At 55.5% G+C, this 21,779-nt stretch overlaps 1 protein-coding gene and 1 long non-coding RNA gene across 8 annotated transcripts in view; one reads left to right on the top strand and one right to left on the bottom strand.

Annotated features, from left to right (window-relative positions):
* Positions 1-18,153, top strand: part of BICRA (BRD4 interacting chromatin remodeling complex associated protein) — an 83,590-nt gene extending 65,437 nt beyond the window's left edge. For 3 of the 6 annotated variants that reach the window (XM_049109035.1, XM_049109034.1, XM_049109032.1), the window contains 9 exons: positions 252-428; positions 11,447-12,079; positions 12,248-12,428; positions 12,736-12,845; positions 13,665-13,726; positions 14,936-15,084; positions 15,254-15,348; positions 15,594-15,696; positions 16,153-18,153. In XM_049109035.1, the coding sequence (XP_048964992.1) occupies positions 252-428; positions 11,447-12,079; positions 12,248-12,428; positions 12,736-12,845; positions 13,665-13,726; positions 14,936-15,084; positions 15,254-15,348; positions 15,594-15,696; positions 16,153-17,258 (2,616 nt within the window). In that variant the 3' untranslated portion in view covers positions 17,259-18,153. The remainder of the gene's footprint in view (positions 1-251; positions 429-11,446; positions 12,080-12,247; positions 12,429-12,735; positions 12,846-13,664; positions 13,727-14,935; positions 15,085-15,253; positions 15,349-15,593; positions 15,697-16,152) is intronic. The other 3 variants (XM_049109040.1, XM_049109038.1, XM_049109042.1) reach the window with 3 other exon arrangements.
* On the bottom strand, positions 9,512-17,344 carry LOC112645230 (uncharacterized). 2 transcript variants are annotated; one of them, XR_003127010.3, is made up of 3 exons: positions 17,208-17,344; positions 10,379-10,592; positions 9,512-9,913 (listed from the first exon to the last, which is right to left on the bottom strand). It is a non-coding gene; the product is annotated as an uncharacterized LOC112645230 (long non-coding RNA). The 2 variants fall into 2 exon arrangements; XR_003127009.3 differs by having other exon boundaries at positions 10,379-10,560; positions 17,208-17,342.
* Positions 18,154-21,779: the final 3,626 nt, after the last annotated feature.

The raw sequence follows: 21,779 nt of genomic DNA, 5'->3' as shown, positions 1-21,779 counted from the left end.
CTGCGGGCGAGGTGGAGCTGAAGATCTACGGGGAAAAGGGGGCACTGGACTGGGGCTCCGGCCTCCCTGGTGCCTGGACCCCGGGGCTCCTAGCCTCCCTGGCCTCTGCGCCCAGCCTCTCTGTGCCCCTCTGCCCGGTTCCCAGCACCCCCTTCTCCGGAGCCTCGGGGAGGCCGGGGTCTCGGGATGGGGAGGGGAGGCTGCGGGTCCATGGGGCGGCCTTCTGACCCTGTGCGGGCTGCCCATTTCAGGAGAGGAGCCAGCAGCCCCTCTCTGCAGACGGGCCCCACCTCTCCGTGCCCGCCTCGGTCATAGTCAGCGCCCCGCCTCCCGCCCAAGACCCAGCCCCGAGCACCCCCATCGCCAAAGGAGCTGGCCTCGGCCCTCAGGCCCCCGACAGCCAGGCTTCCCCAGCGCCGGCCCCCCAGGTAGATGAACCCCGGCAGCCTCTGTCCCAGCTCAGACCGAGCTCGCCCCTGCCGCCCCTCCTCTCGCTCCTTCCTCGCTGCTCTGGCTGCCCCGCCTGCCTCTCTGTCTTGCTGGCTTGGGAAGGGTGCTCCTTCACTCCCCAGATATTTCCTGAGAGTCTTCTGACAGTCCCGGACTCCTAAGACCAGGGCCAGACCTGGGGGAGCCCACACTCTAGGCAGAGGTGCACACAGCAGGCAGTTCTTTCCTCGAATTATTTTCGGATCTGGATCAGTGGTACATTCAGAGGGTTCAGATCTCAAAAGCTACCAAAGTTCTAGCTGAGAAGCCCCTGCTCCTGAACCACAGCCTCCTGCTTTCCCTCCCCGAGGGCAGTTTCTTGCATCCTTTTCCACACATGGACAAGGAAAATGGCACCTGGATTCTCTCCCTCCCATTTTTGCAAACATGGTGCATACTCTGCATTCAGTTTTGCATCTTTTTATCATTTAAAGTTTCCTTTCGAGAGAGATGGTACATCATTCTTTCATAGGACCACACAGTACTCCACTGTTATTTATTTACCCAGTCCTTCTTGGGCAGTCAGGTCACTTCCAATCTTTAGCTGTATTGAATGAAGCTGCAAAGAATGACTGTACGTATGTCACTTTGTAGGGTATGTTCTTAAAGAGGCAAGTGCTGGGTATGTCAAAGGCCATTTGCCCTTGCAGTTTTGACAGATGCTGCCAGATTGTCCTCTGTGGAGTATAAATCGGTTTACCCTTTATCAGCAGTATATTGCCTATGCCTGGTTTTTCCACAACCTCAGCAGTATCTTGAACTTAGCCAGTCTGGTAGGTGAAAAGTAGGAAACCTTTTCATACTGTGAATGAGGTTGGGCAGGCTTTCATAGATTTAGAGCTATTTATGTTTTCTGTGGAGTTGGCTTCTTGTACCTCTTGCCAAATTTAAAATCTGGGTCACTGGTCATTTTCTTGTTGATTTGTAGAAACTCTTTACATATTAGGAAAATTAGCCTTTGTCTCATATGAGTCATAGGCACATGAGAATTCAGAGAGGGCTACTTTTTATTTTGGGGGTGGTGGTGAGGGTGGATATTGTACTCATTCAGAAAGGACTGGCGGATAGGTAGATGAGGTGGGAGGGGGAATGATGTCAGCAAGGTCAGTATGGCAGAAAGCAGCATGGGCTTTGGCCTTAAACAGCCGTGATTTCACTCTCAGGTTCTGCTGCTTGCCATGTGTGACCTTAAGCAACCAGTTTCTTCTTTCCCTTAAACAGATTATTTGGGGAAGGAAGGCAGTTAGTATGTCCCTGGCCTTGTGCTGACCCTGAACACTTCCCCGTGGCTGCTGAACCTTGATTTCTTCATCTGGAAAATGGAAATAATGGTTTCTTCGAGGCCTGTGGGGAGTGAGTTGGCATATGCTTAGCACAGCGTCAGCCCTCGATAAACACTTGCTCTTACCATTATTTTATTGTCGTGGTGGGGTAGAGCAGGATCCAGCCCAGAGGCGTAGTTTTGAACACAGGGCCAAGATGGCATCAGGCCATCTCTCCCCCAGGAGGAGAAAGAAGCAGAAGTGGGGGAGGGGCAGGAGGCCAGGAGCCGCCTGGCCTGTGAGCCACTCAAGCTGGAAGCAGTGTCTCTGGAATGGGTCAGATGCAGGCCTCGGTCCCTCAGGCCAGCGGCTTCCCCTCCCCAAGCCTCCTGTGGTCAGCTGTACTTGGGGGGTCCGTAGAGTCTCCCCCAAGCACCGTGGCTGTGCCCTGCCACTTCACATGTTCACAGAGCACCTGCCTGGCACAGGCACGTTCTAAACTAGCTCCTACGGTGACCCCACCCGTTCCAGTTTACCCGGTACCCTGAGAACTTTTCCATTTGAAAACTGAGACCATCCCAGGCCACCCAGGACAAGTTGGTCACCCAACTTACCCTGTAGCCTGCTCCGTCCACAGCCCGGCCCTCCCTGACCCTCGCCTGGTTCATATTTCTCCGTAGCACTTACCACCACGTGACCGGCTGTCTCACTTCCTTGTTATCCTGTTCTCCTTGTACCAGTAAAGTCCATGAGGGCAGAGTTTGATCTATTCTGTCCTTGCCGTATCCCTCCTGGCCAGAACGGTGCCTGGCACACAGCAGACGCCTGGTAAGCGTTCATTGGCTAAATCAATGGAGAAAATAATTTATTGAAGAAATCAAGCACCCATATGAGAGCCCACCTTCTACTGGCTCCATACCACAGTGGAATCAAAGGGAAAAAATGTTCTCAGAGAAGATGTGATTCAGCTGTAGGTCAATAGCTCGATAGATGAGGAGGAACCCGCTGTAGGGAGAGTGGGCAGGAACAGCCTCAGGGAGAGGGAAGTATGTAAGCTGAGGCCTGAAGAAAGAGAAGGTATGAAGAGACAGCATGTGCAAAGGCCCTGGGGCAAGGATGAGCTTGAGATGTCAAGGAATGGAATATAGGCTAGAGGGGAGTGGAGGGAGGGGTCAGGTCAGAGAGGTTGGCAGTGCCTCGTGGGCCAGTGAGTTTGGATCTGGCCAAACCACTGGAGAGCTTTCAGTTGGGCCATGGCATGGTCTGATTATATGATTTTCAGTGAGCCCTCTGGCTTCCATTGGAAGATGGTTTGGTGGGCAACGAGAATGGAAGCCCAGGGATCCTCAAGGGACAAGATGACAGTGCTGCAAAGATCAGGGTGGTCATAGCAATGACAGAGGGAAGTAGGAGGACTCGGGGCAGAGTTCGGAGCTTGCTTAGGTTTAGAGGCATGAGGAGGCACTACAGTAAACCCTTCGTGAATGGTAACGTTTCTGTTATTTCTAAGTGCTGTTCAGAACGCTTCACAACCGTCATCTCGTTGAAACCTGCCATCAGGGAGGTGGTATATACTATCCCCATTTTATAGATGAGGAAACAGGGGCACAGAGATTGAGTAGCTGGCCCAAGGTTACCTACTTCGTGGGGCCTGGATTTGAAGCCTACCTAGAGTTTAGTTGTGAGAAACACCTGAGGTCTTGAGAAAGCCAGACCTGAGCGCGAATCCCAGCCCCAACTTAGCATCAAAAGCTCTGAGACACCGTTTACTTACCTGCAAAATGGGAATAAAGCCACCGACCTCACGGTGGCTCTTGTACAAAGCAGGCATTCAGCCAGTAGATACCTGTCATTAACAGTAAGAGTAGTCACGATGCTGTGGGTGACCTCGAGAAGAAGGGTCAGCCATGCCCGTGAGCTGACTCCTAGTCACCCACCCGTAGGCCAGCACAGGGCTAGACACATTGTAGGCCGCCTGCAGCTTTTGTGCCTACGGCAGCATGTGGTGTCACGGGAAGTTCTTGAATGTTCGTTGGGTAAGCAAGTGGATGGATAGGTGGTTGGGTGGGTAATGGACGGACAGACGGATGGATGGATGGATGAACAAACGCCCAGGTCGGTGAGTGGATTGACCGAAAAATATAAACACATAAACATCAGCAATGTACCACCTTGTGTGTATGTATGTGTGCACACGTGCGTGTAAGAGGCACTCCCAGGCCAGAGCTCTACCATCACATAGTTCATTCATTTCAGCCCACATTCCCTAGGCACCTGCTTCGTGCCCAGCCTTTTGCAGGAAGGGACAGGTGAGACAGCCCTGGCCCTGCCCTCTTGGGGCTCACAGTCCAGGGGTGGATTTTGTCATCAATATCCTGGCTCTTGAAATAAATCGTCCCTTGACGGGGCCCCTGACTGTCTTTTCTGGGAGGGAACGCTGACCGCCCTGCCCAGGAAGCTCAGCCTGCTGTGTATTGTTTATAGGAGGCATACACACACACACACACACACACACACACAGATTTTGTTGTTGTTATTCAAAGAACATTACCAGACACAGTTTAAAAAATATGCTTTAAAAAAAAAAGGGTATATAGTTAAAGTGGGTCTTGCTTTTCGTGGGATTTCAGGCCCTTTCCCCATAGACACCCACCCCTCTCCTATCTATCTATCTATCTATCTATCTATCTATCTATCTATCTATCTATTTATTTATTTATTTATGAATGACAGTCCTGTGCCCTGTTGCCCTGGGGGATGGATTCACCCAGGTTGGGAACCACTCCTGTGCACGTGGCAGGCATCCCTCATTGTCTGAACTCAGAGCCAGATACTTGTGACAGCCTGCATGTGCACATGTGGGCATGCATTTTCCCTTTTTACACACAGGAGCACACCAGCCCCCTTCTGTATCTTGCTTTGCTCATTCAGCGGTATCTCTTGGATCGCTGACTTGCAGACTTTTCTCAAATGCCACCCTGCATGAGAATTCCATTGTATATCACTGTCTGGGACACACAGAAGTGTGTGTGTGTATTTGTGTGTGTGTGTGTGTGTATACATATCACTGAAACAAAAGTTTCACAGGATAATACCATGCGTGATGCACACTGATATTTTTTGTTTGGTTTCCTCTCTTCTCTCTCTTTTTTTTTTTTTTTCAAGATTTTATTTACTTAAGACAGAGCATAAGCAGCAAGAAGGAGAGGAAGAGGGAGAAGCAGGCTCCCTATGGGGAGCCCGATGAGGGACTCGATCCCAGGACCCTGGGATCACGTCCTGAGCCGAAGGCAGACTGCTCAACCACTGAGTCACCCAGGCGTCCCTCCTGTGTTCTTTTTAAGTGCTGGTCATGACTCACTAAAATGACTGGAACCATTACTAACAGGCATTAAGTATAGTTTGAAAGCCACCATCCAGGTCAGTCATAAGCACAGGGACTCCAAAATCCTGACTCTGTCACTTACATGGTGACTTTGTCAAGTCACTCACCTCTGTGTGCCTCAGTTTCCTTCCCTTTAAAATGAGGATGAAGATAATAGCGTCTGTATCAAAGGGTTATTATGAGGAGTAAATAAGTTAATATATGCTAATCAGGTGCTTGAACGGGACCAGGCATGTTGAAAATGCCTCAAAGCAAAAGAAGCCAGACAAACACTCTATAAAGGGCCGATGGTGAACATTCTAGGCTATGTGGTACCCATCACAGCACAGAAGCAGCCCTAGACCATACGAAAACAAGTGAGCGTGGACGTATTCCAGTAAGACTTGATGTATAGATGCTGAAATTTGAATTTCATATCATCGTTGCCAATTGCAATACATTCTTTTGATTTCTTTTCCACCATTTAAAAAAAAAAAGATTTATTAATTTTTTCCTGAGAGATCCAGAGAGAGAGAGGCAGCGACATAGGCAGAGGGAGAAGCAGGCTCCCTGCAGAGACCCCGATGGGGGGACTCGATCCCAGAACCCAGGATCACGACCTGAGCCAGAGGCAGGTGCTCAGTGAGCACCCCAGCATCCCTTTTTTCCACCATTTTTAAAGATTTATTTATTTATGTGAGGGAGAGAGCATGAGCAGGGGAGGGGCAGAGGGAGAGAGAGTTTCAAGCAGACTCTCTGCTGTGCAGGGAGCCCAACACAGAGCTCGATCTCATGACCCTGAGATCGTGACCAGAGCTGAAATCAAGAGTTCAGCGCTCAACTGACTGAGCCACCCAGGCGTCCCTCTTTCCCACCATTTATTTATTTATTTATTTATTTATTTATTTATTTATTTATTTATTTATTTTATTTTATTTTTTTTATGATAGTCACACAGAGAGAGAGAGGTAGAGACACAGGCAGAGGGAGAAGCAGGCTCCATGCACTGGGAGCCCGATGTGGGATTTGATCCCGGGTCTCCAGGATCGCGCCCTGGGCCAAAGGCAGGCGCCAAACCGCTGCGCCACCCAGGGATCCCTTTCCCACCATTTAAAAATGTAAAAACCGTTCTCAGCTTTGGGTCATACGATATGATAGGCCACACAGTCCAGGCCAGCCGGAGTTGGCCTGTGGGCTGCAGCCTCCTGCAGGCTCACTGTTTTTCATTATATGGACACTCCTTGATTTATTACTTGGTTCCACATTGGAGTGAATACTTAAGGTGGTTTCCCGTGTATGTCAACAAGTAACACTCCTATGAGTATTCCGGTGCCCAGGCACTGCCTGTATGTGTGGATAAATTTCTAGTTGGTTGGTTCCCAAACAGTTTCCGGAAAGCGCTATTGCAGTTGCACCTCCATGGGGTTTATGCCTGGGAAGGCTTCTTCCAGAAGCTTCTTCAGCCCCAGGTCAGCAACCGCTCTGCTCCTGGCCAGGCTGCAAGGTGCCAGCTCTCTGCACTTTTCTCTCATTCTGTGTAAATTTGAGTGCATCTTGCCAGCTGTATCTGGGCAGCTAGCTGGGATCTCTTGGTGAACAGTCCACTCCTGTCGTAGTTTAAAAAAAAAAATGACTCTAAATCTCATTTCATGCTTACTTAGAGAATTTCAAAAACACAGAATAGAAGGAAAATAAATACGTGCAGAAGCCGCTGGTGATATTTGGGGGAGAGAGGGGAAGTATGAAATTTCCTTTTAGCCTAATTTTTTCCCCACCCATTTAAGACATTTTTAATTTTTAGAATTAGGTGTTATGTTCACATGGCTCAGTCATCAAAAAACTTTTTTTTTTTTTTTTTTTTGAGAGAGAGAAAGAGCACAAGCAGGAGGAAGGGCAGAGGGGGAGAAAGAATCTTGGAGCCCAACAGGGGACTTAATCTCACGACCTTGAAATCATGACCTGAACTGAAATCAAGAGTCAGATAGTTAGGGGCGCCTGGGTGGCTCAGTCAGTTAAGCATCTGCCTTGGGCTCAGGTCATGATCCCAGGGTCCTCAGATTGAACCCCACGTTGGGCTCTCTGCTCAGCAGAGAGTCTGCTTCTCCCTCTGCCCCTCCCCCTGCCTATGCTCTCTCTCTCTCAAATAAATAAAATCTTAAAAAAAAAAAAAGAGGGCCACCTCGCCTGTGTGGTTGGGCGCCTCTCTTCAGCCCAGGGTGTGATCCTGGAGACCCGGGATCGAGTCCCACATTGGGCTCCCTGCATGGAGCCTGCTTCTCTCTCTGCCTGTGTCTCTGCCTCTCTCTCTCTCTCTCTGTCTCTCATGAATAAATAAATAAAAATCTTAAAAAAAAAAAAAAGTGGGATACTTAATGGACTAGCCACCCAGGCACTCCAAAAAGCATTTTTTAAAGTAAGGGGAAAGTGTCCCAAACCCATGCTTGCATTCCCAGCCCAGCTTCCCCTCTAGAAAAACACAATTACTTAGCTCTCGTATATCTTCCCAGTTCTTTGTGCACGTACAGCAAAGTGTAAATGTGGATTTACGTTTCTTTCCCATTTCTGTCCGCCCGGAAGGTAGGATGTTGTGTGCTTGCTTTGGCAGCATGTGGAGAGTTTCCTTGATCCCTTGTTATGGTTGTGAAGTATTCCTCCACAGGGACAGACTGTCGTTCATTTTCCCAGTAAATGCTGTCCAGAGGCCAACTGGCCAAATCCAGGCTTTGTCCCTCCCCTCACAGCTGTTATAAACAACTTGTCGACCTGTCATTCCCCACATGTGCACGTGCGTCTGTCGGGTTACTTCCCGGAAGCCTGTTTGCTGGATCAAAGCAAATGTGCACTTGCAATGTGCACAGCTGCTGGTGAATTGCATTGTTCTGGAGTTGTAGCGAATCACGCCCAGTTTAGACCCTCAAGGGCTATAAGAGAGTGCCTATAGGAGACGTGGCTTATTCCTAATTCAGTGAGTGGGGAAAGGTTCCATAGGGTGCTTTCAATTTGCATTACTCTTATTACAAATGAAGTGGAGCCTCTCTTGAAATATATAAGCCTTTTGTGTTGCCTTTTCTGTGCATTTGTCTGAACTTATCCTTTGCCCCTTTATCTCACTGATGGTTATTCTTAGTGATTTCTGAAGGCTCTTTATATATGATAGAAATGGGCTTTGCCTGTGTGATGAATTGCAACTGTTTCCCCCACTGTGTCATTCGGTTTTTTGACTTGGTTGGAAGGGGAGGGGCTGTGTTTGTCTGTATTGTTAAGGAGTAGGAGATTAACTTTTTCAATTTTTAAACATTGAAAAAAAATCTCAAGGGACGTCTGGTGGCACAGTGGTTGAGCATCTGCCTTTGGCTCAGGGTGTGATCCCAGTTTAGGGATCGAGTCCCACATCTGGCTTCCTGCAAGGAGCCGGCTTTCTCCCTCTGCCTGTGTCTCTGCCTCTCTCTGTGTCTCTCAGGAATAAATAAATAAATAAGTAAATTTAAAAAGAAAAAGAATCTCAAACACATAGTGGCAGAGACCTAGGAATAGCACAGAGACCTCATGGGAGTTCTTTACCCTTTACTCACATATATTGGTTCTCCGTGCTGTGTCACAAATTACCTCCAAACTTAGCAGCTTTTTTTTTCAAACTTAGCAGCTTTAAACAACGTTAAGCGTTAACTTATCTCACGTAGCCTGTAAGGATCAGGAATCTGGAAGCAGCTTAGCTGGAAGGTGCTGGCTCGTAATCTCTCGTGAAGTTCTAGCTCAAGTGTCAACCAGGGCTGAAGTCATCCGAAGGCTTGAGTGGGCTGGAGAATACGCTTCCAAGGTGGTGCACTCGTACAACTAGCTGCTGGCGGGAGGCCTCAGCTCCTCCCAACGCAGGCTTCTCCAAAGGGCAGCTTATAACTGCTCCAAAGTCGGCTTCCCCCAAAGTAAATGATCCACTAGAAAGGAGAGTCCCGGGATAGAAGCCGCGGCCTTTTTTATATAACTGAATCTTGGAAGTAGCGTCTGATCACTTCTGCAAAACCTGTTGGTCCCAGAGACGAACCAGGGGGCAGTGTGGGAGGTGACCTACTAATGAGGAGGTGGGGGTCGGCGGGGGGCACCTTGGAAGCTGGCTGCTGCCCAGATTTATCCACCGTAAATGTTTTGCTACATTTGCTTTATCATTTCTCTCTATACATATACATTTCTTTAATAAAGATTTAATTTATTTATTTGAGAGAGAGAGCGTTATGAGAGAGAGAGAGAAAGCACGAGCCAGGGGAGGGGCAGAGGGAAAAGGAGAAGCAGACTCCACACCGAGCAGGGAGCCCCATGTGGGGCTCCCTCCCATGACCCCCAGATCATGACCTGAGCCAAAGGCAGACGCTTAACCGACTGAGCCACCCAGGCCCCCCAATATGCATACATTTTTATTCGAAATCGCTTGAGAGTAGATTGCAGATATTCTGCTCCTTTACTCCTTAATGTCTCAGCCTCTGAGATCAAGAACGTTCTCCTACTTGACCATAGCAGAGTTATTGAATTCAGCAAATTTAGCACCGAGACAATACCATTATCCACTGTGCATAATCTAATGTAGCCGGTTGTCCAGCGGTCATGTAACGTGTTGCTCTCCTCATTCCACTTAGCTTTCTGGCACGTCGATGCTGGCCGCCTCACGAAGCCCTGGGAAGCGTGTGCTCGGGGCTGGTGTGGGGTGGCCAGCTGTCTTCCTTACTCACTCGGCCACTCGCCTGCTCTGGCCATTATTGTTGTTTCCCTGTGTTCTTTGTTGTAAATGTCCCACAGCCGGGGAGCCCTGCAAGCAAGTGCCTCAGTCAGTGCTGCTTATCACAGATTCCTGGAGGGTGGATCGCCAGGTCAAAGGGCACGACCCTCTCTAAGTCTCCAGACCAGAGGGCTGTCCAGGTGACAACCTCAGCAGCCCCTTATGTGAGCCAAGGGCGTCTCCCCTCTGCTGTTGGGGGTGTGTGTAGATTGATTGGTTTGGGGAGCTGGTTTTGAATCGCCAGAGTTAACCAGGACCAGCCTTGGACTGGGTATTGGAAGGGCCCAGGGCATCAGAAGCTTGAAATCATGAGTTGGCCCACTTTGGGGGCTAAAAGCGAAGAGCCCCAATTTTGGGGTATGGCGACCTTAGTGGCCTTGGGCCAGTCCCCTGAGCGCTCTGAGCCTGAGTCTTCCTCAGACAACTTGAAAGTCCCTGGACAGGGGGATGGGGTAAGGCAGGAAGACTCGGGACCAGTCATTTTGGCTCCCTAACCTTGGTTTCTCATCTGCGAAATGGTTCCAGCATTTTCACTGCTTTCAGGGCCGTGGAACAACCATACACGTGGGTGGAGGTGGCCATCCGCACTTGCCACATCAGTGTGGGCTGTCGCTGGGGTGTGGACTCTGTACAGTGGAAGGGTGCCAGCCCAGGGTCGGGTACACAGCTGGTGCTCACTGGGGAAACGGTGGCAGCTGAGGTTAGGACTCTGGGGGAGGGCAGTGCAAGGTGCTCTGTCTCAGGTGCATTTTAGGCAAGGTCACTGTGTACGTTATCACAGACTAGTGCCCGGGTCGCATGTGCAAACATACGTGCCCATCCCTGCAAGCTCACATGGCACCCAGGTAGGCCTGCAGCCACGGCCACGTAGGCACATGGAGGCAGAGGTCACGGACACTTAGAAGGACCTGCCCCTCAGTGACCATCCTTAGCCCCGGCTCTCCGCCCCTCCCCCTACGCCTTCCACAGCCACCAGCCCCGTGCTCTGCAGCCATCTGTGCTGGTGTCCCTCTTCCCCAGGGGGAGCTGGACAGTCGGGCCCCGTGGGGCTGGCGGCTCAGATGCCGCCCCATCCAGCTGCCTCCTTCCCCCTCCGCTGCTGTGCTCGCGCTCCCTGCCCCTGCCCCCCCCCCCCGCCTCCCCGCTGGGCAGCTGGTGCAGTGCCCCCCCCCCCCCCCCCCCCCGGCTGCCACCAATGCTTCCTCTGCTGCTGCCCCCAAACCCTGCAGAGCTCACCTTCACCTGGGGGAGGGGGAAGGGGGGCAGTTGGGGAGGGGGTCTGGACCAGAGGAAAAGGTCTGGAGAGGAGGTGGGGGCAGATGCAGGGGTGAGGTGAGCAGAGGTAGAGGGATGGGGCTGGGGGGACAGAGGTGGATGGGCAAAGCAGGGAGTTCAGAGATGGGGGAAGGATAGCCATGGTGGAGTCCTCTCTCTCAAAACAGGGGTGGCTAAGAAGGAGGGTTTCTGGTGGGAGTGGCTGGGGTCCCCAGTGTCCTGGGGCAATGGGAGCCAAGGTTGGTTCTGACCCCCGCCCCCTCCCCTCTACCTCCCTCCCCTGCCCAGATCCCGGCAGCGGCTCCACTGAAGGGCCCAGGCCCCTCCTCGTCCCCGTCACTACCTCACCAAGCCCCTCTGGGAGACAGCCCCCACCTGCCCTCCCCACATCCCGCCAGGCCTCCCTCCCGCCCACCCTCCCGACCCCACTCCCGCCCTCCCTCCCAGCCCCAGAGCTTATCTCGTCCGCCCTCAGAGCCCACCCTGCACCCTTGCCCCCCACCCCAGGCACCCCCCACCCTGCCTGGCATCTTTGTCATCCAGAACCAGCTGGGGGTCCCCCCGCCTGCCAGCACCCCAGCCCCCACTGCCCCGGGCCCCCCCCAACCCCCCCTGCGCCCCCCATCCCAGCCCCCAGAGGGGCCGCTGCCCCCAGCTCCCCACCTTCCTCCCGCCTCCACCTCCTCTGGCGCGGCCTCCACGGATACGTCCACCAGGCTGCCAGCCCCTACGCCAGCTGACTTCCAGCTCCAGTTTCCGCCTGGCCAGGGGCCCCACAAGTCCCCCACGCCCCCTCCGACCCTCCACCTGCTCCCTGAGCCCGCAGCGCCCCCCCCACCGCCTCCTCGGACCTTCCAGATGGTGACCACCCCTTTCCCGGCGCTGTCCCAGCCGAAGGCTCTGCTCGAGAGATTTCACCAGGTAATTGGAGGCAGGGACCGCCCGCTCCGCAAGCCCTGCCGTCCCCCTGCAGTCTGATGGGGAGCCCTCCCACGGGGCAGCTTTCTCTCGGTCCCCAGCCCCGGTGCCTGGCCGCCGCCCCTGCTAGCACGTGCCCCCTGCCCCTCAACCACCTGTCCCCCTCCTCAGGTGCCGTCCGGGATCATCCTCCAGAACAAGGCCGGGGGAGCCCCCGCCACCCCGCAGACCTCCGCCAACCTGGGGCCTCTCGCCAGCCCCACCGCCTCTGTGCTGGTCGGCGGGCAGGCCCCATCCGGGACCCCCGCTGCCCCCAGCCATCCCCCTGCCCCGGCACCCGTGGCTACCGCAGGTAGGGGAGAGGTAGCCCATGCAGGAGAAGTAGGGGGGCAGGGGGGCAATGGGAAGGGGGCCGGGGCGGAGCTGGAGGCACATCAGCCCAGGGGGTCACCCAGGGGGTCTGGGTGACCTCACGAGATGGGGAGATGAGGAGGAAGGGCTGTCTCCCTGGATCCAAGGGGGTGCCCGAGTCACACTGGCAGGGTTGCCAGGGCCAAAGTGCCAGAGGAGAGCAGGGTGTGCAGGCCTGCGGGTCACATCGTGGAGGGGCCTTTGGGCCAGTGACCCCTGAGCCCTGTCTGGCCCCACCCCACCCTCAGGCCTCCCTCCTCTGCTTCCTGCCGAGAGCAAAGCTTTTGCCAGCAACCTCCCGACCCTGAGCGTGGCCAAGGCGGCTGTGGCTGGACCGGGGAAGTCCTCTGGGCTGCAGGTGAGGGGGGGTGGGGCCCAGGTGAAGTCACCAGGGAACCCGGAAAGGGTCCAGTGGGGCGGTGACGGCTACCCGACAGGCCATCAGAGAGGAGTCTGGGCAGTGCGTCAGACTCCTCTCTGACAGCCAGGGTGGGCGCGTGCCAGAGTGGGATAGATGGAGCCACCAAGATTCAGGGTGAACATACGACAGGTGGCTCGAGTGGGGAGGGAGGCCGTCTCTGGGGGCAGGAGCAGGGAGTTTGAGGCTGGGAAAGGGGGGATGTGGGGAGACCATTGGACAAGGGAGGTAAGAATAAGGAGGTGGGGAGACCCTGGACAGAGCGGGGGCAGGGGGGATGGGAGGCCCAGAATGGAGGGGACCCTGCCAGTGTGGGGGGAAGCTGAGGCAGAGACCGTCTCGGGGAGATAGGCACAGGGCAGGAAGAGAACAGAGCAGATGGAGGGACCAGGATGCTGACGTCCCAGGGGCAGAGTTGGGAGAGCCACTGAGGCTAGCTCACCGCCAGGGACCCAGAGCAGAGTCGGGGCAGAGTTGGGGGCGAGAAGAGAACTGTCCCGGGCCCATTAGCAGAGGCGAAGGCCATCTGATGTGCAGGAAGGGAGTCAGGCAGGCCCAGCCCGGCTCTGCCCGGCAGCTCTGGTGTGCTGGGCAGCACATCCTGCAGCTGGGGCCAGGACCCCACCCTGGGGGACTAAGGGGGTGGGGATGTGGGCCCCGCTCTCCTCTTTGCCACAAGTGGGGTTGAAAGGGGGTCAGGGCACCAAGGGAAAAGGGCTCTCAGTGGCGCTACCCCTCACTCACGTCTCTGCCCCGCAGTATGAGAGCAAGATGAGCAGCCTGAAGAAACCCCCCACGCTTCAGCCCAGTAAGGAAGCCTGGTGAGTTGTAGTACTGCACACACCCTTGCCTTCCCGGAGGCTTGAGAGCAAGCAGCAGGGCGTGGGGACCACTCTTCAGAAGTGGGGTCACACAGGCCCCAGCTCTTGTTGGCTCTGTGGTTTGGGGCAATGGAATTTGCTTCAGAGACCCTCAGTTTCCCTTCTAGAGAGTAGAGTGGTAATAGTGATGATAGGGTGTCAGGTAAGGATTCCTTCCAACTGTGCTGAGAAGGTGTTTGGGTGGATGGATGAGTGTTTGAATAGATGGTTGATGGGTGTTTGGCTAGATGGATGGATGTGGTTTGAAGTGGGGGCATAGCTGGATGATGGGTGTTTGGGTGGATGAATGGCATTCTGAGTGGATGTTTGGATGGATAAATGGGTATTTGGATGGATGGTGTTTGGGTGGATAAATGGGTATTTGGATAGATGGATTGATGGGTGTTTGGCTAGATGGATGGATGGGGTCTGGGGTGGATAGATAGGGTCTGGGTAGGCAATGGGTAAATGTTGGGTGCTTGCCTGCATTCTCTCTCTCCTCTGCTCTCCTTCTACTGCAAGTGTTTATCAAATACTCACTGAGTGCCCAGTCCAGTGCTGGATTTTCCAAGCACAAGACCGAGTTCTGGCCCCCATGGGGTACTGGGGGTACAGGTCTTCCGCTCAGGGTAGAGATAAGCATGTCTGGGGAGAGGAACACTCACACAGTAAAGAGACATAACCCACTGCTGCGCACTGTAGTAGAAAATAGCCTGGTAGAGAAAGGGAGTTTACCAACCAAGGGACCACCCTCGCCCTGGGCCTTCCCCGGGGCCTTTCCCGGGTGCCTTCCCCGGCCCTTCCGGGTTGCTGCGGGCCCTGCAGCAGACTGAGGACATGCTGACCCCCGGTGGCAGGAGACGGTATAACACGGAGGATGAGTTCGAAGCTGAGGCACCGGCTCCCAGCTTGGCCTCTTCCTCCTTGTTGATGTGCTTTGGGTGGAGAATATCGTTCCCCTGGGCCTCAGTTTCTTCATCTGTAGCACCTGGCCCCTTAGGTTGTCCCCAGAGTCTGTGAGACAGTGCTAGCCCCTTCAGCGCATATTGCCACCTAAATTGGGGCCTGGGGGCTCGGGGTCGGGATCTGGTTTCTCCAGGCCTCACCACCAGCTCTGTGTGTGTGTGTGTGTGTGTGTGTGTGTGTGGTCTCTCCTCACCCTGCCCCCAGTTTTCTGGAACATTTGCACAAACATCAGGGCTCCGTCCTACACCCTGACTACAAGACGGCCTTCCCCTCCTTCGAAGATGCTCTGCATCGCCTCCTGCCCTACCATGTCTACCAGGGTGCCCTCCCCTCCCCCAACGACTACCACAAAGGTGAGGCAACCCTCATTGTCTCCCCCTACTCTCCGGGGACTCTCCCTCCCTAGTCCCTAGTGTGGGGAGGAAGCAGATGCAAGCACCCCTCTGCACACCCCTGGGTGCAGGTCTGGGTGAGCCCCGCTGCCCAGCGTCTGTGCCTCTGGACCCTTTTCTCCTTCCGCAGTGGATGAGGAGTTTGAGACGGTCTCCACGCAGCTGCTGAAACGCACCCAGGCCATGCTCAACAAATACCGCCTCCTGCTCCTGGAGGAGTCCCGGGTAGGGCGCTGGCATCTTCCGCCCTGGGAAACCCCTCGCCCCCTCCCCTTACCCGCTCTGGGCCAGGGTCGGGGTGGGAGGGGGCGGCGGCGGGGAGGCTGGGAGGGAGGACCGGAGAGGCTGGCACATCTCCAGAGGGACAGTTTGGAATCTGTCCCCATCCTTCCGGGTTGCCCACGTGCCCTCCCCCGTTCCTGGCCTTTCCTCGGCCCATCCTCTCTTCTTCCTTCCTCTTCCCCCCTCAGAGGGTGAGCCCCTCCGCGGAGATGGTAATGATTGACCGAATGTTCATTCAGGAGGAGAAGACCACCCTTGCCTTGGACAAACAACTGGCCAAGGAGAAGCCCGGTGAGAGGGGAGGGGAGGGGAGGCAGAGGTGGCCGCCATTCCTGCCCCTGCCGTGGAATGAGACTTGGGGGCAGGAAGAGGGGTGCACCACCCACCATCCCTGTGGGACTGCTCAGCTCCGTCCTGGCGAGGAGGGGACGTTCCACTACCCGCAGGGGGGGCTAGAAATTAGGGGAGCAGAGCCAGGGCTCGGGGGAAGCCAGCAAGGTGGCTGCAGAATTCAAGGGCCATGCTCAGGTGGCAGCTCCCGCTTGCACCTTAGGGGGCTTGGGAGTTGCTGAGAAGGGGGGTACCCAGCAGTGCGTCCTGAGGGGCTGGTGAGCCAAGGGCTTAGCGCCCTCCCGCGCCTGGCAGAGGCTCGGTGCCGTTGCCGCCGGGGCCTCCTCGCTGTGCGCTGCGCAGGCGTCTCACGCTCTCGCCGCCCCCGCGGGTTTTCTTGCCTCCCTGGTTTTGCAGACGAGTATGTGTCTTCCTCCCGCTCGCTTGGCCTCCCCATCGCTGCCTCTTCCGAGGGACACCGGCTCCCTGGCCACGGCCCACCGCCCTCCTCGGCGTCGGGGGCCCCCGCGCAGCCCCCTCTGCACCTGCCAACCAAGCTGGTGATTCGGCACGGGGGGGCGGGCGGCTCCCCTTCCGTGACCTGGGCGCGGGCGTCCTCCTCCCTGTCCTCCTCCTCCTCCTCCTCCGCCGCCTCCTCCCTGGACGCCGATGAGGACGGCCCCATGCCCTCGCGCAACCGCCCCCCCATCAAGACCTACGAGGCGCGCAGCCGCATCGGCCTCAAGCTCAAGATCAAGCAGGAAGCCGGGCTCAGCAAGGTCGTCCACAACACCGCCCTGGACCCCGTGCACCAGCCCCCGCCCCCCGCCGCCCTCAAGGCCGCCGAGCCCCCGCCCCGGCCCCCGCCGCCGCCCCCCGCGCCCGGCCAGATGAACGGCACAGTGGACCACCCGCCGCCCGCCGCCGCCGACCGCAAGCCCCCGGCCCTGGCCCCCCACTGCCCCCGGCTGCCCCTGCGGAAGACGTACCGCGAGAACGTGGAGGCCCTGGGCGGCGGGGCCGGGGAGGGGGCCGGGGCCGGGGCGGGGGCGGGGGCCGCCAGAGCCCGGGGAGGCAGCCCGGCGCCGCTGCCCACCAAAGTGGACGAGGCCACCAGCGGGCTGATCCGCGAGCTGGCGGCGGTGGAGGACGAGCTGTACCAGCGCATGCTGAAGGGCGCGCCCACGGAGCCCGCGGCCGGCGCCGGGCAGGGCAGCGGCAGCAGGGACCCCGGCTGGGAGGCGCCCCCCGCCAAGCGGCGCAAATCCGAGTCGCCCGACGTGGACCAGGCCAGCTTCTCCAGCGACAGTCCGCAGGACGACACGCTCACCGAGCACCTGCAGAGCGCCATCGACAGCATCCTGAACCTCCAGCAGGCCCCGGGCCGGACACCTGCGCCCCCGTACCCCCACGCCGCCCCGACGGCGGTCCCGCCGGCCTCCCCGTCGCCCCTGCACAGGCCCGAGGCCTACCCGCCTTCCAGTCACAACGGTGGCCTCGGCGCCAGGACGTTGAACAGATAACACCGGGCTGGTCTTCGCTTCCCTGTCCCCCGTTCGCGCGACGCCGGGGCGGGCTGGCCATCCGACCTCAGCCTCCTGGGGGCCGCGAGCCGGGGATCCCCTGACAGTTTTTCTTGCCTAAGTTATTTGAGTCACAAAGGCCTCCTCCCCCACTTCCTGCTGGGTTGTTGGGTGGGGGTTGTGGATTTAGGGGAGGGGGCTGTAATGTAAAATGTCCCCCTGCGAAGGTGGGGGTGATCCCGGTGTGTCATTTCCGATTTCTTCCCGCTTCCAGCCACACTCCGCCCCTCTCGTGTGTGTTGGTGGGGAGGGGGGGACACACGCGTGTTTGCCAGGGATAGAGGTACCCTGGTGGCTCCCACTGTTCGCGCGTGTCCGTGTGGCTGCGCAGATGCGTGCGTCGGTCAAGGGCGCTCCAAGCCGGGAGGGTCCTCAGGAGCCTTGGCTGGGCCTCTCCCTACCGCGCCCCCCACAGGCTGTAGAAGGAAAGGCGGGGACCGGCGGGCTCGGAGGCACCTGTGCTGCTGGGCACCTGTGTCACATCTGTGTGTGCGCGTCCAGCTCTACGTGTCCCATGTCCCCGTGTGTGTGCTCGAGTGAGCAAGAGAGAGAGAGATTTCGAACCCTCCCTGTCCCTCGACTGAAATCCGAGCACCTCCAAAACAGGAAACCGGGGTCTTCCTCCCACACCTCCATCCCTCCCCAGCCAGTCTTCCCTCTGTTCTTCCTGTCGCCAGCCACCCGCGCCAGATTTTGAAATCTCGGAGACAAAACTAGTACTGTAAGATAAATTTTTTTGTACTGTATTTATTGTGTATAACGATTTTTTTAAAGGAGAATTCTGTACATTTAGAACTCTTGTAAATTAAAAACTGATCCTTTTTTTAAAACTGTACTGACTCCGCCTCGGCCCCATTGCTTTTATATTTTATTTTATTTTATTTTATTTATTTTTTCCCATTGCTTTTAGATCTTTGGAAGGGAGGGGGGTGTTGTTTGAAGTCTGGGGGTTGGTTACAGACCTGGGTGGGGAAGGGGATTGTGTGGGTTTGTTCCACATACTCTTTGTTGAACACTTATTGGGTGCAGGGCCCTGTCCTAGGCACAGGGGTGCAGCTGAACAAGGCAGACGAGAAAGTCCCTACCCCGGGGGAGCTGACTTATTAGTTGAGAAGCCAGAAGAAACAGCCAAACCAAACGCAGGATTCTTACTCCCCCATAAATGTCTGCGGTCTCCGAGAACACAGAATTCACAAATACTGAACTACAGCTCCTGGAGGAAATAGAGGGTTAGCTTCCTACAAATCTCCTGTCACAGCATTTTTGTAAGTTGCTTGATACAGGTAACCTTGAGTTACATATATTATTTCCGTAAAGACACGTTATTTATATATATTGTTGATTCATTCACATCGGGCTCATGGCCAGTAACACTATAACTCACACCTGAAAGGAGCCGGTCTCACGCATATGTTCTACACAAGGCACGTTCCAGCCTTCTTCCGCTTGGTACAATGGATAGCGCTTCAGTACTAGAGCATTTTAAACCATCAAGTCCCCAACAAAAACACAAATGTGAAAATGTGGCACTAAACAGACCTTGAAAAGCTCGTTTGTATGCGAGCTGAAACCAGAGGGCAGAGCGCTGCTTTGTTCAACCCCGGTTGGAAACGTGCACGTTGGATGACTCCAGTGTTTTGCTGCTCTGTGCACGTCTGTGCAGGTGCTTCGAGTTTGGGGGGGTTACAAATAAATGTTAGCAAGCAGCTGAACTCACAGGGCATCCACAAATGAGGATCACCTGTAAATGTGTGCAGCACCACATGGGGAGGGGAAGAGCAATCAAGCAGAGTGTTTCCTGTGGCTGCTGTAGGATGAGTGGCTTAAAAGAACAGAGATTTGGGACACTGGGGTGGCAAAGTCCATTAGGTGTCCCACTCTTGGTTTCGCCTTGAGTCGTGATCTCATGGTCTTGAGGTCGGGCTCCATGCTCAGCAGGGAGTCTGCTTGAGATTCTCTCCCGCTCCCTCTGTCCCTCCCGCTCCAGTGCGCTCTCTCAGTCTCTCTCTAAAGTAAATAAATCTTATAAAAAAGAAGAGAGGCTTATTCTTTCCCATTCTGGAGGCTGGACATCTCACATCAAGGGACCAGCAGCGCCATGCTTTCCCTAGAAACTCTGCAGGAGGTTCCTTCCTTGACTTTCCAGTTTCCAGGTGTTCCTGGTTCTTGTGGCTACCTCCTTTTTTGGCATTGGTGTCTCCTCTTAAAAGGAAACCATACCCAGGGATCCCTGGGTGGCTCAGCGGTTTAGCGCTTGCCTTTGGTCCAGGGTGTGATCCTGGAGTCCCGGGATCGAGTCCCACGTCGGGCTCCCAGCATGGAGCCTGCTTCTCCCTCCTCCTGTGTCTCTGCCTTTCTCTCTCTCTCTCTACGTCTATCATAAATAAATAAATAAATAAATCTTAAAAAAATAAAAATAACAACCAAAAGGAAACCATACTGGATAATAGCCTACTCTACTCTTCACTTGCTTACATGGGCCAAGATCCTATTTACAAATAAGATCACATGCTGGGGGGTTAGGACATGAGCAAATCTCCCCCCCCCCCCCCGGAGAGTGGGGGCCGGGGGGACACAAATCATAAAACACGGGGTGGAGGATACCTGACAAGGCTAGTCCCATCCTAGGACACCTTTGTGTGAACCAGAAAGCAGCGCCCCGTTCTTCTGGCCACTGAGCTTTGAAGGGCAGAATGAGTGGGATTCCAGCCCCCCTCACCCATCCAGTGAGTGCTTTGTGCAGTGAACAACCTGTGTACTCGGGCACTCGGGATCAGGTGGGAAGGGAAGACTTCTTTGAGGAGGTGACATCTGAGCAGAAGCATACAAGAGATGAGGGAGGGAGCCCCAGGGAGGTCTTGGGGGTGGGGGAAGCACCCAAGACAGAAAGGCCCTGAGGGAGGAGCATGCCTGGAGAGTTGAGGGACCGCACAGAAGCCCATGTGGCTGGAAGCTGGGGGGTGGCGATGGGAGGCACGGACGAGAGGTGAAGTCAGAGGGAACAAAACGGGCCTATGGTGTAGGAGCCTGGGCTTCGTGGCGATCTTGCTGAGGGATGGGAGAACCGCAGCGAAGGTTCTACGCGGAGGGCGGAGCTGAGGCTCGGGGCTCCCGGGCGCCCTCTGGCGGCCGTGCGGGGAACCGACGGGGCGAGTGCGGAACCGGGCCCAGCCTAGAGGCCTCTGCCGAGGTCCCGGTGCCCGGTGCCCGGTGCCCGGTGCGGCAGGACCAGATTCTCTGCGGCCCTTTGGGGGTGTTTGTGGCGGGGAAGCTGATATGTGGAGTCTCTGGAGACAGAGAGACGCCCCCCCCTCCTAGCTCTGTATCTACTTCCCCACGTGCGAAATAAAGCACCGAACAATGCAGTTCTTGGCATCCTTGCCCCCCCCCCACTCCCCGCACCCCGGGGAGACCACAGGTGGCTGTACAGAATGTTGGCCGGTGATTTCTGCGGGTTGGGGCCTCAGTTCTGGAGGGTTGGCCGCGTGCAGCCTGAGCAGAGCAGCCACGATGACTGGGAAACACTTACCATGGGTCCTGCCTCAAGCCCTTCACCCGGGATGTTTTACTTGGTCCTCGCAGAAGCCGGAGCATGGGGATTGAGAGTCCCCTCTTACAGATGAAGAAACTGAGGCCCCGAGGCAGTAAGTGGAAGGCTGGGCTGCACACCAGGCCGTCTGGCTGCAAACCCACGATCCTGGCCTCTGCACATCCAGCTTCCAGGGGGGCCAACAGCAAGGTCTTCCCAAGAGGGCAACACAGGAACCAGAGCCCTCCACCCACTGGGAGGAGACTCAAACTGGGGACCAAACTTCATAGACACTTGCTCCCAGATCCCAGAAGCAGCTCTGTAGGTGACCATGGTGTGTCCTCTTTTCCACGGCTGAGGCGTGGGCGGGGGGGTGGGGGGGGGGGGAAGCCATCTCTTCTTTTCCAGGATCTGAACCCTAGACTGACAGTGTCCAAAGGTCATCATTAACTTCTGGCTTGCCACCTGCTCCATCTGTTTTGTTTTGTTGTTTCTTTAATTGCGGTAAAATATACATAACATGAAATTTGACATTTTAACCATTTCTGCGTATACTGCTTGGTGGCATTCAGTACACCCCTGCACGTTGTGCAAACAGCACCAGCTGAGCCCTGGCCACCACCACTTGGCTTCCTGTCCGGCTACATCTGAGTGCTCTCAGCACCTGACGAGAGGGCTCACATGGTATTTGTTCTTTCGTGCCTGCCTGGCTTATTTCACTTGGCATAGAGGCTCCAAGGTTCCTTGATATTATAGAATGTGCCAGAATTTCTCCACCCATTTTTTATTTTATTTATTTATTCATGAGAGACACAGAATCACAGGCAGAGAGAGAAGCAGGCTCCATGCAGGGAGCCTGATGTGGGACTCGATCCCGGGACTCCAGGATCATGCCCTGAGCTGAAAGCAGATGCTCAACCACTGAACCACCC

The sequence above is a fragment of the Canis lupus genome, chromosome 1 (assembly GCF_003254725.2).
Source record: "Canis lupus dingo isolate Sandy chromosome 1, ASM325472v2, whole genome shotgun sequence".
Taxonomy (NCBI): domain Eukaryota; kingdom Metazoa; phylum Chordata; class Mammalia; order Carnivora; family Canidae; genus Canis; species Canis lupus.
This window is presented reverse-complemented; position numbering and strand designations above follow the sequence as displayed.